The sequence below is a fragment of the Homalodisca vitripennis genome, unplaced genomic scaffold, assembly GCF_021130785.1.
Source record: "Homalodisca vitripennis isolate AUS2020 unplaced genomic scaffold, UT_GWSS_2.1 ScUCBcl_3613;HRSCAF=9238, whole genome shotgun sequence".
In the NCBI taxonomy this organism is placed as follows: Eukaryota; Metazoa; Arthropoda; class Insecta; order Hemiptera; family Cicadellidae; genus Homalodisca; species Homalodisca vitripennis.
Window position 1 is genome coordinate 32,909 of NW_025779769.1, and position 18,095 is coordinate 51,003.

The window sequence follows — 18,095 nt, forward strand, 5'->3', positions numbered from 1 at the left end:
GACAATTAAGATAGGTTCTATAAAAGCCTTTAAATTTATAGTAAAAGTTAGATAGTACATATGTCTTTGATATTTGCGTTAAAAGTACTGAACAAGCACTGAATACTTAATATTTGATCAAATGTACAGTTAAAAGTATATTTTTTCTAAAACTTATATTTTTCTTATCTGGATAAACTCTGTGATCGACACCGAATTTAGAAACATTTATATATGAAGTTTCGTTACTATCAAGCACACTCTTTTCTTTCAAGACTAAAATGGTAACAAATTTATAATAAAAGTGAAATTAATAAAGCATATGGTTAATAAAGTCTTTTTTCAATGTCTCTTTTGAATGCTCTTAAGGTTCTTGTCCAATAATTTGCACTAAAAAACCCATTTCCCCACTATTTGTGAAATATACTACAGCAATAATTAGGCACTAATTACTTGTCATAGGTCTCCTCCTAGCTTTACTCCTTGAGTTCTGCACTTTAGCATAAAACCACCCAACACAAGGAATTGCTCAGTCTTGGTTAAGTCCATTAGTGTACAATGCCAATAATTAAAAATAGCCAATTTAAAAAAGATTATAGAAAGAAATATTCGTACCCAGTTCCAAGTGAAAGAAAATTACTAACTTAAATATCACACATAAATACTTAACACAGTGCAGATAGTTTATAAGAGAACACAACGATGCTTTGCCGGCAACGATACAGTATTTATGGATCTCACAGACAGCTGGAAGATATCAGAACTGACAGATTAGTCAGTACAAAGGTCACTGGCAATTAACTCTCCCACTCCTGTGCTGCCCTTGACATTCATTCATCTGGCTGATAATTATAAATAAATAAATATATGTTTATTGCCATCTTACAAAAATGCATCAGCAAAGTCAAATATACACCTAAGTGGTATAGTCTGGAGGCAATATTATTAATTATAAATATTATTAAACATATAAACACTTTTACCAAAAGTTGCCAAGAATTTCTCTCTTCCACCTATCTTCATACATAATAAATAATACAATTTCATAAATGACACAACGGAATAAACTAAGGTACTAAACAACATCCTGATCAATCCCTATTACAAACTATTTAAAATGGACTGTAAAATTGTAAATAAAACTATAACCTATAATATTAGCACCTATCTAGAAAGTTAAAAACATTAAATATTATACAATTAAAACATTAAAATACTATACAATTAAAAATATTACAATGTTATATAATTAAAACATTAAAATATTATACAATTAAAACATCAAAATACATAAATAAATAAATAACAAATATTTATTGTCATTTTTCAAAGAGCATTGACAAATAAGTTGTGTATATGTACATCTCAAGAGTCAAAAACAATATCCTATCAGTACCCAAATTATTACATGTAGATATGTTCCTTAATTTTAACATGTTTAGACATATTCCAATCCTATAAAGTATATATATATTTTTTTTTTTTACAAAACATGAAACAAAGTATAGTAAATAAGAAGAAAGAAATAAGAATAAACAGGAAGAAATGGAAAACTAGAAATTTACTTCATGAATACTAAAAAACTCAGTCAGATCATAAAAAGGATTCCTCAGTAACCAAGTATACAATTTAGCTTTGAAAATGTTTGTTGGATACTTATCAACTACATTTCTTAATTTGTTATAAATCTTTTGAGAAGTTAAAATGTGACTCTGGTGTGTTTTGCTTAACCTACAGTGTTCTATTGCAATGTTGTTTTTATTTCTGGTATTGTAGCTATGTATGTTGCTGCCAAAAGTGAGAGCTGGAATATTTTTCAGGATGTATGAAACCGAGTCAAAAATATACAAATTAATAACAGTTTGCAGCTCTAGTTCAATAAAAAGTGGTTTGCAATGGTCCAATGGATTTGCTTTAGTCATTATTCTAATCACCTTCTTTTGCAGGATGAGAATGTCATTAATTCTAGTGCTATTGCCCCATATTACAAGACCGTATCTAATTATAGATTGGAAAAAGGCATAGTAGGCAGATTTTACATAGCTTTCAGGCACACAATTCATTATTCGTTTAAGAAGAAAAATTACTCTTGATAATCTTTTGGAAATATATTCAATATGAGAGGTCCATGTTAAGTTATTGTCAATAAATAGTCCTAGAAATTTAACACAAGAAAAGAAATCATTGGTTATGTCGGATGGAGGGATTTGCCTTAAGCTGAATAAAATGTTTTGGGTTTTGGATTCATTCAATAAAAAACCATTTGACCTGAACCACAATGAGGCTTCGGTAAATGTTTTATTTACAAGGTCTTGTAGTGTGTTAAAGTTTGTGTGAACATTTAAGAAAGTTGTATCATCTGCGTATAATAAAGATTTTGCCTTTATAGCACTAGGGAGGTCATTTATATGAATTAAGAATAGAAGGGGACCTAATACTGACCCTTGGGGTACTCCATTCTCAATCACTAATTCATTGGACCATTCCCCATTTAAAAACACTTTTTGTTTGCGGTTTGTTAAATAATCTTTAAGGAACTTGGCTGAAATACCAGTAATACCATAATAGTTTAGTTTTGAGATTAGCTCATCATGTTCAATGCAGTCAAAAGCCTTGCTCAGGTCGCAGAGAGTTACCTGAACAAAGGCCTTATTCTCAAAAGTATTTAGGATTTCCCTAATTAGTGCATCAACTGCATCAATTGTACATTTTCCTCTTCTAAATGCGAATTGTGTTGAATTTAGATAGTTGTTACTTTCCAGATAAGCAATGAGTTGATCATGTACTATAATTTCTATAATTTTAGATAGTACCGGAACAATTGATATAGGGCGATAGCTGTCAGTAAGATTTCTAGACCCTTTCTTAAAAATTGGGCACAGTCTTGACAACTTCAATTCATCAGGAAAAAATCCATCTCTCATGCATTTATTTATACATACAGTTAAAGGGTTTAAAATTGTATGATACATTTTCTTAATCATATTGTTAGATAAATTAAAAATATCCTTGCTATCTGAATTTTTAAGTCTTTTTACTGCTTTGGTAACATCAACAATTGAGACCTCTGTAAAAGTGAAATAATTTTTTACAATTTTGTAATTTTTAACTAAGCTTGAACTATCAATATTAGGCTTCTTAATACCGTCCTTTATTTGCTTTACTGAATTGACAAAAAAGTTGTTAAACTGATCTGGGGTGATATTTATGTCTGGTTGAGACGATGAGCTGTTTATATTTTCTTTAATCAAGTTCCAAGCAGCCTTACATTTATTATTGCTATTTTCTATTTTTGCTGCATTATGTGCTAATTTTGCGTCTTCAATGGACTTCTTATAAACTCTCTTCAGATCAGTGTAATTAGCATGAATCCTGTCACAGACAGAATTCTTCACCAGTTTGTCTAGAAATAAAAGTCTTTCTTTCATTTGGGTCAATTCTCCTGTGTACCATTCATTCTTTCTTTGGATTTTTTCAACTGTGGATTGTTGCTTTTTTAATGTGGAAAAAAATGTCAATTTATTAATTATAACTGAAAAGAATGCTTGGAAAAATTGTTGGGCACACAATGCTTTTTCGTTGTTAAGTAAATTATCCCAATCGTGTGACGACAAACTGTTAATCAGATCAGCCATTGATGACTTCGAAAAACTAATTACAAAGGGCATGTTTTTTTCTTTAATGTTTTCAGATACTTTTGAAAAGGTGTGTTTTTGAATATTTAAAATTAGACCATTATGGTCTGAAAAGGGAAAATCAAAGATTTTACATGAGATAACTTGTTCTGGGCAATTTAAAAAAATGTTGTCAAGACAATGGTTTCCCCGGGTTGGTTTTTTATTCAGGCAAAAATAATTATGTTGTCTTAAAATATTTAAAAATTCCTTTGTCGTTCTTTTGCAAGAGGTTATGTCAAAACTGGCATTTATGTCTCCCCCCACAACTACTGAATAGCCACGATATGAGGAAATAAAAGTTAGAAATCTCTCTAGGGTCTCCAAGAACACATTGGGGTCACCAGCAGGTGAGTGATAAATAGAGGCTGCTATAACTTTAATACTATCCACAGCAGCCACAGACACTTCAAAATTTAATTCGGAACAAAAACTGGAGATATCTATTTTTTTTGAGTCAAATTTTTTGTCAATGAGAATGGAGGTTCCGCCTCTAATCTTATCTTTTCTACAAAATTCAGAGGCACAATAGAAATTTTTTGGGCATGCTAGGTCAGTTGTACCTTCGTTAAGCCAGTGTTCAGATAAGCAAATAATTGAAATATAATTATTTTTATCTTTACTATCGCTAATAAAACTATCCAAGACCTCTATTTTGTTTTTTAATCCTTGTACATTTAAATATAATAAATTTATGAGGCTTTTGTGCTGCTTTAAGGTGGGAGCACTATTCTTAACTGTTATTTTTTTTTATTAACTGATTTGTTTGGTACAAAAAACTAGGCCTAATATTCTCAGCATTAATAATAGTTGTATTTGGAGATGTCACCAGGGTTGAGGGCGATAGTTACCTTCCAGCTGGGAGGGCAGTTCCAGAAGAAAGTCCCGAACCAGCTCCAATCTCTTCCAGTAAGTTGCCAATCACTTGATGATGGATGGTTTGAAGAATCTGGTGGATACTGCTCACTGGGGGTCGCCTCTGTGGTTGAGGTTAGAAGTGCGGCTTCAGGTTCAATATCCTTCCTCTGCAACAGTTCCTTTATCATTTTGGCAACCTGGTATTTGCCTCTTCTATTCATATGTAAGCCATGAGTCGTAAACAGGTGACGAGGTAGCAGGTGGAGAGGAAGAAGTTTCACGGTACTTTTGTTCAATTCACTAATGCTCTCAATTTCACTATTTATTCTGGAAATTTTTATATCCAATTCGCAGCGGTCGTGCCTCATAGGTAGTGTAGCTAGGAGGAGGTTGGTGTGCTTAACACTGCTGATTAAACTGTTAACATCCATCATTAGCCGTTGACACCTGTTGTTTCAACACTGTTTGTTCCAGCTATCACCAAAAGATGGTCCTCGTTGGTAAGGTTCTTAGTGATTTCTTCAACCTCCTCCACCACCTGATGAAACCTCGCACCAGGTCTAACGTATGAACATACATTCAAAGACGACCTCTGCTCCACCATAGAACTTAGGTTTTTCCCATGACTATCAGCTAAAATGATTAGTTTGGGTCTTGTGTTAGTTACCACAGGGGTCTTTGATTCAACGTTGATATTTGCTTGAGTGTTATTCTTGGCATTTGGTTTCTTGGTGGTTCCATGACGAGGCTTTGAGATTTCCTTTGTTAGCTTTCCATCGTCCTCATTGTCTTCCAATTCCAAACTATTGAACGGATTTTCACTTACAACAGTACATTTTTGTTTAGGAGGTGAGTTGTTTTTGGTTTTATTCCGAGATTTCACCTTAACATCTGTGAAATCAGAGTGTTGTAGAGGAGGGTAGCAGTGGAGACACTTTTCGTTTTCAGCCGATTCATTTAACTCATCAATTGAATCTCTAAGTTGTAGAATAAGTACTTGTTTACTATTAAGTTCTTTTTCATATTGTTCCAGTCTAATGAGAAGTTGTTCGTTCATTTCATTTCCTAAAGCTTCCTCTCTTGTCTGTGTGCTGGTTGAGATGCATACTTTTGGTGACAAGTAATTTAGTTCCTCTGAACTATTATAAATGGTCAGTTTTGTTTGTAGTTCCAACAGTTTTTTATCTTTTTCAAATTAGTGTACTATAGGCATTCAAACCATGTATGCCAATTTTGAATATTTTTATTCTGTCAGTGAATATTTTTAATTTATAGCAGACAATTTGTGATCATTTATTGTACAGCTATAATTAATCCTAATAACTTAAGTTTGTGTTATCTTTTGACCATCAAACCCCTCATGTCTTCTATTTTTAATTTTTAACCAAATATGAGTCTATAGGAATTTGTTATTATTATGGAACATTGTTGTGTTATACATTAAAATGGAATCATTGGTGATGTCCTTTGACATACATCTTCTCATATTGCACAATTTAAATGTTATTTATTTTAACCATTTTAGCGATATTATAACATTATTGTGTAACCAATGTTAAATACTGTAATACACAAGCTTTTAAATTTTCACGTGTTTTTCTACTAACATCTTAATATTGAAAAATAAATAAAATTAAGGATATATGCAAATAGTTTTAAAATTTAAACCTTAAATTTATAATTTATACATGTATTTTTGTATACATGTATGTTAGATTAATGTAGTCCCATACCTTCATCCACTGTTATATGGTCTTGTAGGAATGATTGGATTTCATAGAAAGTTTTAAATTTTATTATTTACGTATTATATGATATCCTTCACCAATGGTTTAAATCAATTAATAAAGTAACAGCTAATCTGTAGCAATATGTGCTCACTTTTTAACTTACCACATAAACCTCTAATTTAGAATAAAACATTCCACACACTCACCTTCAAATAAATACCTTGTGACTCATAATTTTGAATATTGATCATAATAGGTCTTTTGAAAATTGTTATTTTTATGATTATTCTTTGATTATTTACTAGCATTACAGTACAAGGTTAATATGTCAAATAAAAATATAATAAGTGGTAACTTAACAACTTAAAACTGTTGTCCTATTTAAGTGTGCAGGTGTTTGGTTTTAGTTTTCAAGTGGCATTCTTTGTTTTCTTACTATAAACTCTATAATTGTGAGCATCAATTATTTACATTCGATAAATACATCATTTTCTAATTGATTTTTTATGTACTTTTTATAAGTTTTAGAGTACTTGTGCCAATGTAATTCTTTGTCTATTAAAAACTAAATTTATCGAACTGAGTACTACTTCATGACCACCAGTACTTGAAATTACAATATAATTAAATTTAAATAATACAAGGAAAAGCAGCATTTAAAATTTTTGAATTACTTTTATACAAGATCAATTCAAAAAATATTGCAACTTTTTAATTTCTGTGGGTTATATTTTAATATATACTTTTTGTGGTGTTATGCTGGTACATGTCTCTGATGTATGCCAACAAGTTCAACCATTTTGAACGTTCAGTTAATTGTTGACAGCTGGTTTGCTTGCATGTGTCATGGTTCGTCTTCGATTGTGCCTATTAAAAAAGTGGATCAAAGAATATGTATCAAATTTTGTGTTAAAAACAAATTAATTGCACGGACGCGTTCCGAATGTTGATTGTGGCTTATAGAGAAGCAACATTTATCGGTGGTACAAAACGTTCTCAGAAGGCAGAGAAGATCTGAACGAGTGACAGCGTGCTGGACATGTCAAGAACAGACAAAAACATTGATGAAGTGAAGAAAATAGTATTGGCCCATCAATGTTATAAAAGTTGCCAAGGACCTGAATATGTTGATCGGTACGTGCCATTCTATTTTTACCATAAGGATATAAAGACTGCATCGAAGGAGAAACTGGACAAGATCACAAAAAACGGCTTTTTGAAGTGTTTTGAGGATTGGAAGAAATGTTAGCACAAGTGTATAATATCTAATGGGGGTTACTTTGAAGGGGACATTGATAAATAAATAAATAATTGAAAAAAAAAAACAAAAACAAAAGTTGTGATATTTTTTTAAGAGACCTTGTATATGTTTATACAATGTTTTGCTGTATTCTTCCTTATATATAAGTTTGTTATCTAACACATATTTCAATTATGTACAAAGGAATAAGCAATGTTTGTATTGCAGGTTACAAGAAGTTGGTCATAAAATGCCATCATTACTGATAAATTTCGAATCTCCCAACTTTCATAAAATTGTATGGATTGGAACAACTTTAATTTGTTAAAGTATAACAAAATTTGGAGTGAAATATTTTGAATGTAGAAATTAAGAGGAAACTCTAGTAAATATTTTAAAATTAATAAAATATTTGTTTTTGTCACATCAAGACTTCAAACATTTTGATATACCTTAAACTTCTAAGAAAGATAGGATTACTACTTTGTTTGTTGACTCATAAACAAATGTAGAATATCATACTAATATCAACTTAGACTAGATTTTATTTGAAGATTTTAGATTATGCAAAGTAAAAACAGCCTGGCATTTTCGCATATACCAATGCAATATAACCGGCACTTAAAGGGTGAAACAAATATATCTTAAAACAAGTTTATTGTGTTTCAATCTCTTTAAATAGTAATTTTTAACTGAACATCAAAAACTTAGTTCTAAATCAATTAAAAAATAGGCGAATGACACAAAATTGATTGAATGAATTTAATTTTTCCTTCCTAAAAGAACATGCTAAATTAATACAGTAAAATTGACAGTAGAGAAGTGACCCACTCAGTGGCAATACTCTGGAGGGATATGACAACGCCTGCGTCTAGTCACTGTGCGAGGACAAGCTTGGCCACCGTTCTTTGGTTCCACCTGAAATTATGAAATATATTACATTTATAAACAGTTCATTAAAAAAAAAGAATATTAAAGTCCCAAAAACTGTTTTTATAAGTGTAAATAAATTAATAGTTCCTCAAATTTATGTCAAATTAGTCCAGTTAAAAAATATGAAAAAGTATGAATATAAATGTCTATGTATTTAGTGAACAGAATTTTTAAATATTTATTAAATACTTTGAGCTGTACATATACAGGGTGTAAAAAAAGTCCCACGCAGGCTTGATAATTCCTGAACGATTGCAGGTAAAGCAATAAAACTTAGTATATCATTACTGCACCTATAAATCTCAAGTCAAGTTATGAAAGTTAAACTTAGTAAATTAATACTAGACTTAAGAAATAGTTTTTAAGTTAATTAGTGACTCTTCAGATCTAATGGAGGATGATCTACAAGGAGTTTGGCAACAAAATGTTACGTAAGCATAGCTCAAGATGTATATCGTTATAAAGGAGTTGTTTAGGAGATGTGAATATTTAAGGGGAAAACCTGGTATTAGTTATTATAATAGAAAGTTCTTATTTTTATGTCGTGCTTTGGACTTTACTTCATGTACATCTTACATTACATTTCCAAAAGATGTACATCTTGAGCTATTATTGCGCTAAATGATTTTGCCAAACTCCTTGTAGACCATCCTCCATTGGATGTGAAGTCACTAACTACCTTAATAACTATTTCATAAGTCCAGTATTCATTTACTAAGTTTAATTTTCACAACTTGAGCCAAGTCAATATTATTAAACCATTTAGAACAGGACCTATATTTTAAATGTTTCAAATTTTAAACCAGTGTATTTTTTTAAAGAGTGAACGCTTTGAGGTCAGATTTGTGGCATTGTACTCTACCAATAAAGACCTTTAATTTGATGTTCTACTCAACCTATGCTCTCTTTAAGATTTTCTTCTGACACCTTGTGGGCCATCCCCCTGACATGGAAAAAATGGTAGTTACTTCAAAAAGTAGATTTATAGGTGCAGTAATGATGTACCAATTATTTTTGCTTTATGATGTAATCGTTCGGTAATTATCAAGCCTGTGCAGGACTTTTTTTACACCCTGTATATATATATATATATATATATATATATATACAGTTTTTCTGAGTATTAGATGTTGTATAATTTTTTTAACGTTACTTATTTATTTGAGAATTGTATTTATGAAATTACTAGAATTTACTGTAAATTTTTAGTTGTTGTAATATATAACAATGGTAAAGTCTGAATTTATGCTATTCTTTCAAATCATTCATAATCAATATTTACCTTTCAACAAAGAACTGATAGATTACTAATAATTGTCTACAATAAATTTGATTTGGTATATACAATTTTGAAATTAACCAATCCAACATGAAGTGTAATCAATATTACAGTATTCACAGGTATTTTGACAGGATAACATGATTTATAATATTTGCATAAATACAAATTTTGGGCATGTTTGAACCCATTTCTTTCACTTCTTTTCTTCTTTATGTTCTTTAATTTTGTATGTACTAATACCTCCCCCAACTGACGAAGAGGATAGATTCCAATCCTCGAAATGTCGTTTTATACCTTTTGTAACCATAACAATGGCAAATGTCCAATATCCTGCTATACTGTCAAACCTTCCATCGTCAATAACAAATTTTAAACAAAGGTCTATTTTGTTTTGGTATGAAACAGACAAAACATAATGGATTTGTGTATTATATACTTTTAGTGATATATAAGATCTCAAACATGTGCTTTTTATCTCAAAACAATGTTCTAATATCCATTTTGAAATATAATATAGTATGAGTGTTCAATGAAACATTTGGTTTAAATACAATACTATATGAACATGTTGAAGCTTAGATAATGTATCTATATTTTTTATAGCTAAACAGAAATTCACATATCTTATCTGTAATACACTAATTGGCGATTTATTAAAAAGCAAATAACTAAACTATTATTTGCACCGGCTGTTTTAGTCTTACAATTGTCCTAACAATGTATAGCTTACCAAAACGGTTCGAGTTTTTTCCCGGAAGCCTGTGCCACATGTGACAGAGCAGGAGGTGAACTGTGACCAGGGTGACATTACGCAGTCTACAGGAGGTCCAGTGATCGCTCTCACAAGTGGCAAGGACACATTGGCAGGCCGATCTCCCTCCAGCAGGGCATCTGTTTATTGTAGTAAAGTTCAGTCATTACTTATCCTTTATAAATACCACGATATTTATTAGAGACCTAAGTCAAAATACACCAAAATTTATTGTTTGTTACAAATATCCAAATAACCATGAAGATAGTTTGTATACAAGGAAAAGAAAACAGGATGCAGAATAGACCCACATAGTACATCTTTTAATATTTGGGGAGGTTTCGACTTCACAGATTGAGTTAATGTCCTTTTTACTTGTGTTAATTCAACCTGAGCTCTCTGACTGATATATTACTACTTGGTTGTATTCCACTGATACCAACTGATTCTAATTTCTGTAAATGTTGAATATGCATAAGGCAATTAAACATCTAGATAAAAGATGGTAGGATTACCATTTTCTTGTGTTCCAAATTAGTTGATCAGTTAATTATAAACTATTTTAGGTTTATCGGAACTGATTTTATAAAGCAATGCTGATATAGGTCATGGTCAGAAAGATGGTTTATGAGTTTAGACAAATTTACCTTCTCAATTGCCTTGGAGAAGGTTGATAATGAGGTGTCAGGATGTAGCTACCAACTTCATCAGAAGTACTACCTTGCTCTTATATAGAAAGTACTTTATACTTTTAGTCAACTCGAGCTGAAATAGAAACTTTCCTTCTTATAAAGGGACAGAGGACATTCAATCTAATTACAAAACGCTTTAAGGACCTACACCATCTATTCCAACTGATGTCTACTTTTAATAGAGGATATGGTTTTCTTTATGTCTCACCAGTTATGTTTGGTGAGTGCACTAGAAACAGAATTGGAGTGTTATGAACTGTTTATTATTCAATACATTGGCTTTTTCTGATGTTTAAGCAGTCGAAATAAATGAGAAGAATAGAGAAGCATGTTCGGAATTGGATTCTGCTGACACGGTTATTACACATCCAGACAATTGCTGATTTTAAGATTTATTTAACAATTAATCATATTCTAAACAATCTAGAAGCAGCATCTCTTGTCAAAGCTCAAAGAAATAGCTCTGTCTGAATAAAAATCACAGTGTATTGCAATGGCACAATGATTTTGGCTTGATATCGGAGTTTGTGGGTCTTTCTTATGTACTTCAACATAAAAAAAGTCAAAATGTCAGGTATTTTCAAAAAGATTATGGTATTTTGGTAATGATATTTTAATATGAAAAATAAACCGACTATACTTAAGTATTTATCAACTATATCTTCATGCCATTATTTGATCAAAATTTATCCATTTGTTTGGGTTGGTGCCAAACTGAATAATTACTTTCAATACGAAAATTCCAATTTTAAGATTTGAACTCGTATGGTATATATATGGAAGAAAGTAGTAGATAGATGATGAAACTGACCCCTGACTGCAGAGCAGGTGCGGTGGCAGTCCTGCTCTGTAAGGAAGTTGTTACGGTTGCCTCGACATCCACTGTACACAAACGGTACACACATTGCCTTCATCGTGCTGAAGAACCATCTCTGGAAGTAGCCCCGACACTGACCTATCTCAGCATCCATCATACAGGTAGCTACAACACACAATACATTACGTTATTTTCAACATTCTAATTCTGATATAACTGTCATATAAACTGTACTTTATTGAATATACTGTACCATAATTTTTAAAGTCACTTGAGAGGAAAAATCATGAAGCATCTGTGATTTTCAAACTTTCAAAAATATTCAATATTGTTAATCATAAAATCCTTCTTGAGAAAATTTAACATTATGGTACTGTGGATATGTTATGCATCGGCTTCACTCATGTCTTTTGAGAGGAAACAAAGTTGTCTTTGAAAATGGGGCTGAGAGGGTTTCTACTCTTCTTGGGCAATTAATGATAATGGTGTGCCTTACGGTAAGTGTTGGGACCGAACTTGTTTCTTGCATATGTGAATGATCTTCCATGGGTTTTCTCAATGACACCTCATTGACTCCACATTTGCTGATGATACCACATTAACAGTCTCTGATAAACATCTACCTGAATTTAAATGTTCCCATCTTATCATTGGTAAAGTTTTTTAGTACATGGTGGACAGCAATATAAAATGAAAAGAACATGTAACACTAATTGCAGTCAAAATAATTTCAGCTTGGGGGAATTCGGTACACTGAGAAAAAAATTTCAAGATTATAAACAGGATTGTTTAATGTTTCAGTTTAAGTATAGAAAATCCAGCAGACAGTATTTCACTAATTTTATATCATGACATTAGCTTAATGTAAATCCATGAGATTTTCTGCCTTTACAAATTAAATCGGTAAAAATTTCACAAACATCAAATTAAATACTATCACCGACCTAGGAAAAGAACTCTGCAAAACCCAATCCACTGATAAGCTTAGTATCACCGAGCTTTAAAACCACAAAAACTCTACAAAAACTACAAAAAATTTTACAAAATAACTCAAAATCAAAACTCCTTAACCCAATTCAAATTTATATTTGATCTACTTTGTATTTTTTAATGTTTTAATTTAGCTATCAGGCTAAATAACTCAGACATCATTTTCTAGTATTTAATATGTTTTACTAGAGTCAAGCTCAAAATATTATAAACAAAATTTGTTGAAATAAAATAAAATAACCTCAGTTCTTTCTATTTAAATTTTAATATTTAAAGCCAATAGAGAAGTTTCATGTGCTTAACCCTTCTGGTCAAGCAGTTTTTATTTTATTCATTAATCAGTGTCAAAAGGCTTTATTCTTGAAAACAGAATACTGAACTTATTTCAATAAACAGTGATCGGTTATGAGCTTATAAATAAGTGTAACCACTTGAAGTATGTTGATTATGTGTGGGGTATTGTTACAGCTTAACGTTTTCTGTGTGATTGGTTATATATTCATTGTTTGTCACATTTAATAGCTTCACTTTGTTCTAATAAGTTTATAATATGTCACTACATCACAAAGTTTACATTATTAATTTTGTATTCGCTTTTGATAGATAGTGTTTAAAAGTCTCAAATGTGGACAAGATTTGAATTATTCACCTATTCTACTCACCACCTGAGGTATATATTTTTGGAATATTAAGTCTCATTCCATTTTCAAATAAATTTTATTTCGTTCCACTGAATATGTTAAACTCATGGTTGTAGAGTTTACTAATTTTCCTTTTACGAGTAATAATTAATTCTGAGTTACAAATGTTCAAAATAAAATGTTTTATTATACACTTCAATAAATATATTTCAATTCACTTTAGGATCACTATACAGAAATAGATTTTGAAAGGAATTTAACTATCACTGTATGCTCATATATCCATGGTAGTTGCTTCTACCTTGAAAGCCAATGAAGGAAGGAGAGCGATGCTGAGACTGAGCCGGGGACAACGAAAGTCGGTCCGTGCACTTTTAATCTCGGACCCACTACAATACTTAAATTTTAATATCTTGTTAATGCTGTTCATAAAATAGGAATTTCCCATATAAAGTTATATCTTTTCTCTATTAATGTATTTTAACCTTCACATGTGATTTGGCATCATAGTCAACAACAAGACTATGTTACTAGAATTGATTTGACATATCCACCCGCCAATTTGCCTAAAACTTGTTTGAAATTTGAACTGCTTAATGCTGATCTGTTACAAGTTGATAGCTTATTTAATCAAGATGGTTATTCTAGCTAAGTTTTTCATCTAAGGTGATTCCAAGATGTTTCATTGAGTGAATTTGCTCAAGTCCAGGAAATCCACAACAGCAACCTTGTGTCTTCTGAGTGTCAGTTGTTTTGTTCTACCTTCATTGAACACCGCATCATTATTTTTACAGTATTGCTGGGCAAAGCTGACTCAACAATGTTGATTTTTAGTTGCTCTATTAATCTGTTGCTGGATAAAAGAACTGAATCATCAGCATAAATAACAAGATAACTGCATGATCTGCAGGAGGAGGTCTGAAATAAATAATACAAATAGTACTGGGCCCATTACAGAGCCTTGTGGCATTCCTCTTTTTATAGGTAATAGAGCCGATGTTATGTCTTGGGTTAAAGGTAGTTTGTGGTAGTTTTAGGCAAGTTCATGGTAACAAAACTTTGTTGTAGCATTACTCTATGGTTATCAAGTTTCATAGTTATCAGCTTTTGTTATCTTCAGAGTCTGAAGCCAGATTCATGATCCAGTTAAAAAGATATTTTTATATGGAAAATTGTTGGGAAATTTTATGATGTCAGAAAGGAAGTCTTCAGGATTAGAACATTAGGACTATGTTTGTCTATATAAGGTCAGTTATAATGTCCATCACCTTCCTGTCTCAGTGTTTTAGATGATATGGTGTGAGGCCTCAGCAAGTCACCTGTGCTGGTGTGACACGTGCTCATGACCTGTATCATATGCACGTTCATTTCACCGTTCGTTCACGGTTCATTTTCTTCTGTCTAAATTCCAAGCAGTTTTCAGGTACATTTGATTCCTTTTCTTTCTCTTCTTTTTTTCTTTCTTTTCTTTAGTGGCAGTTCATTGCCTCAAGTTCTAACTCTTATGAGATTCTAAATATTCTAAATACCCGTGTGGCAGTTGTGGTATTGGAGTTAAATATTCTGCTATCTTCTGCACAGCCACTTGTAGGCTATGGTTCCATCTGGGTTGTGTCAACATCTCTGACAGACAACTAAAAAAAATGACCCCCAGCAGATATTAACTCTTGGACCCTGTAACAACTGTAAAGCAACAATGGACCAATTCCCAAGACCTGATCATTACAACCTGAATTCTTCTCTATCTAACCCCAATCCTAACAATCAAAGGCTAGCTTGTCCAATATCATTCAACAGCTCTGACACCATTCAAGAACTTCAAAATAGTCTAATTGAAAATAACTGTTTAGAGAACTCAGATAGTCAAGAAGATAAATTGGAAATGGCTGCAAAGATAGGATCAGCACTAGTAGAAGAAAACAAGTTTTTAAAAGAGGAAACACTCAAGCTGAAAACCAAAGTTAGCATTTATGGAGGAAAAATTGGAGGAAATGGAAAACCTAGAAAAGGCACACATTGACAAAATAGAAAACCTTTTTACAGCTTAATACGGATATTGAGGGTCAACTCACTAAAGAGAAGAAAACTTTACTTAGAAGCACAAACTATTTATGAGGAAAATGACTCAAAAACTCGGTTCTACTCATTGATGGTTATGTTAAGAAGATAGCGGAACTAGAAAAAACTGTTTCAATGCTTAAAAGGAAAACTGAAAACCAAGTCTCAAAAAAACAAGCATTTTGAAACACACTACGACTCAAACTTCCTCCTCTAGTCAAGATAATCATGAAACTAGAGACAGCTCAATTTTTTTCAAAGTTTGAAATATCTGACATAAAAACAAAACTTGAACGAATGGATGATAGCTATTAATACTTTGACCTCAAGATCCAGTCTAACATTTAGTGAAAAACTAGAAAAACACCCTGACATTACCGATGACAGAGGACAATCCAAGCCTTGACTTCAGGAACCAGCCAAACCTGCAAAAACAAAAACTGCAAACCACTCTGACAGATTGCAACCTATCCCTGACTTCAGGAACCAGCCAAACCTGCAAACAAAAACTGCAAACCACTTTGACAGATTGCAAACCCACCCCCGACTTCAGGAACCAGCCAAACCTGCAAACAAAAAACTGCAAACCACTTTGACAGATTGCAACCCACCCCCGACTTCAGGAAACCAGCCAAACCTGCAAACAAAAACTGCAAACCACTTTGACAGATTGCAACCTACCCCCGACTTCAGGAACGAGCCAAACCTGCAAACAAAAACTGCAAACCACTTTGACAGATTGCAACCTACCCCCGACCTCAGGAACCAGTAAAACAAAAAAGTACATACACCCCGGAAAACCAGAGGTAAAAAGGTAAACATGTTTAGTGTCTCCCTTCAAGTGGCCAAAGCTGCAGATAAAGCAAATTCACTGAAGCTCCAAGTGAATGGAAAGCCTTATGGAAAGATGAATTTGAGCAATTCTCCTCCACTTAATTCAGTATCAAAAAGAAGCAATGAAACCTATGAGGACTTCTTTAAAAAAATACATTGCCTTCTATAAGGAGCATATGAAAAAACATTATGGGTATGCTTGTAATAGTGGTGATCTGTCATGCACTAACAATGAATCTGCCTTAGCTTCTACGAATTTCTCTAGCACATCCAGCAATTTTTTAGAAACAAGCCAACCTCACGACGCACCTGTCTAAGTAACACAAAAACAGAGAAGCTCATAGTTTTTCATCAGAACATAGACAGAGTAAGCAATAAAATCGAAAGACTGGAAACACCAACTACATACTAAACCTGCTGACATAGTGGTCCTAACTGAGCACGGACTAAAACAGCATGTCATCAATCATGTGAGGCTCAGTAATTATGACTTTGTGTGTGCATATGGCAGAACAGAGCATATCAAGGAAGGAGTTGCTATATATAGACACAAGAAGTTTAGCCAACAAAACCACCACTCTCAACCTGGAAAAATACAGTATAGAAATGGTATGTGAGGTAACTGGAACTAAAAATAAAAATTAGTAATAAAAAGGACATACAATATATTAGGCTATTACAAACCACCGAATGCAAATCTTGAGACTGCACTCCAAGTGATAGACGACACCTTAACTGAAGTCAAAAGACACAAACTCTTACATCATAATCACTGGAGACATCAACATAGATAACCTTACCAGAAAACCGAGAACAAGGTGCACTAGATGAACTTGCTGGCTTCACATGACCTAAAGAGACTTGCCCCTGCCACCAACGAGAGTCACAGCCACCTCTAACTCCTCTATTGACTTTATATGCACTGACCTCCCACCCAGTAAACTAAATGTCGAAATCTGTAACACTGGCTTATCAGATCATACTGGCCAATATTGCACAGCTGACTTTCCTAAAATATTTGAAAATATAAACATTCTCAACATACAGAAACACATGCGTGAGGAAACCTAAATTACCTAAAATCTATCCTAGCCACAGAAACCTGGGAGAATGTGACGCAATTGAACAACATTGATGACGCTTACGATAACTTCCTTAATACCTTTACAAGGGCATTAGATCTTGCCTGCCCACTCAAGACCAAGAAAACAAAGCCACTCTAGAAAGAACACAGTCTATGAGGAAGAAACCTTAAGATTACGAAAGGAATTTATCAATGCACAGGATAAGTTTAATGTCACAGGAAGAACTTGAAGATAAATCTGAGGCAAACCAGAAGAAGAAGGCCTATATCTGAAACTCAGGCGACTTACTTAGGAAGGAAGCTAATGCAGACCACATATATCACGCTAATAACAAAAACAAAAGCAGTCTGGGAACTCATAAATAGAGAAAGAGCTGCTAAGAACCAATCAACATCAGACTTGAATCATTTATCAATCGACGGAATAAAAGAAAACGGACCCAAAGAAAATCGCTGACCACCTTAACACCTTCTTTGTAAATATAGCAGAAAAACACGCTAAAGCAACACCAAATATCGAATGACAACTTAC

At 32.6% G+C, this 18,095-nt stretch overlaps 1 protein-coding gene across 1 annotated transcript in view; it reads right to left on the reverse strand.

Moving 5' to 3' along the window:
• Positions 1 to 8,229: 8,229 nt before the first annotated feature.
• Positions 8,230 to 18,095, reverse strand: part of LOC124372623 (spondin-1-like) — a 31,263-nt gene continuing 21,397 nt past the window's right edge. The window contains exons 12-14 of the mRNA XM_046831026.1: positions 11,951 to 12,121; positions 10,427 to 10,587; positions 8,230 to 8,399 (exon numbers count right to left, since the gene is read on the reverse strand). Coding sequence (XP_046686982.1) covers positions 8,313 to 8,399; positions 10,427 to 10,587; positions 11,951 to 12,121 — 419 coding nt within the window. The 3' untranslated portion in view covers positions 8,230 to 8,312. The remainder of the gene's footprint in view (positions 8,400 to 10,426; positions 10,588 to 11,950; positions 12,122 to 18,095) is intronic.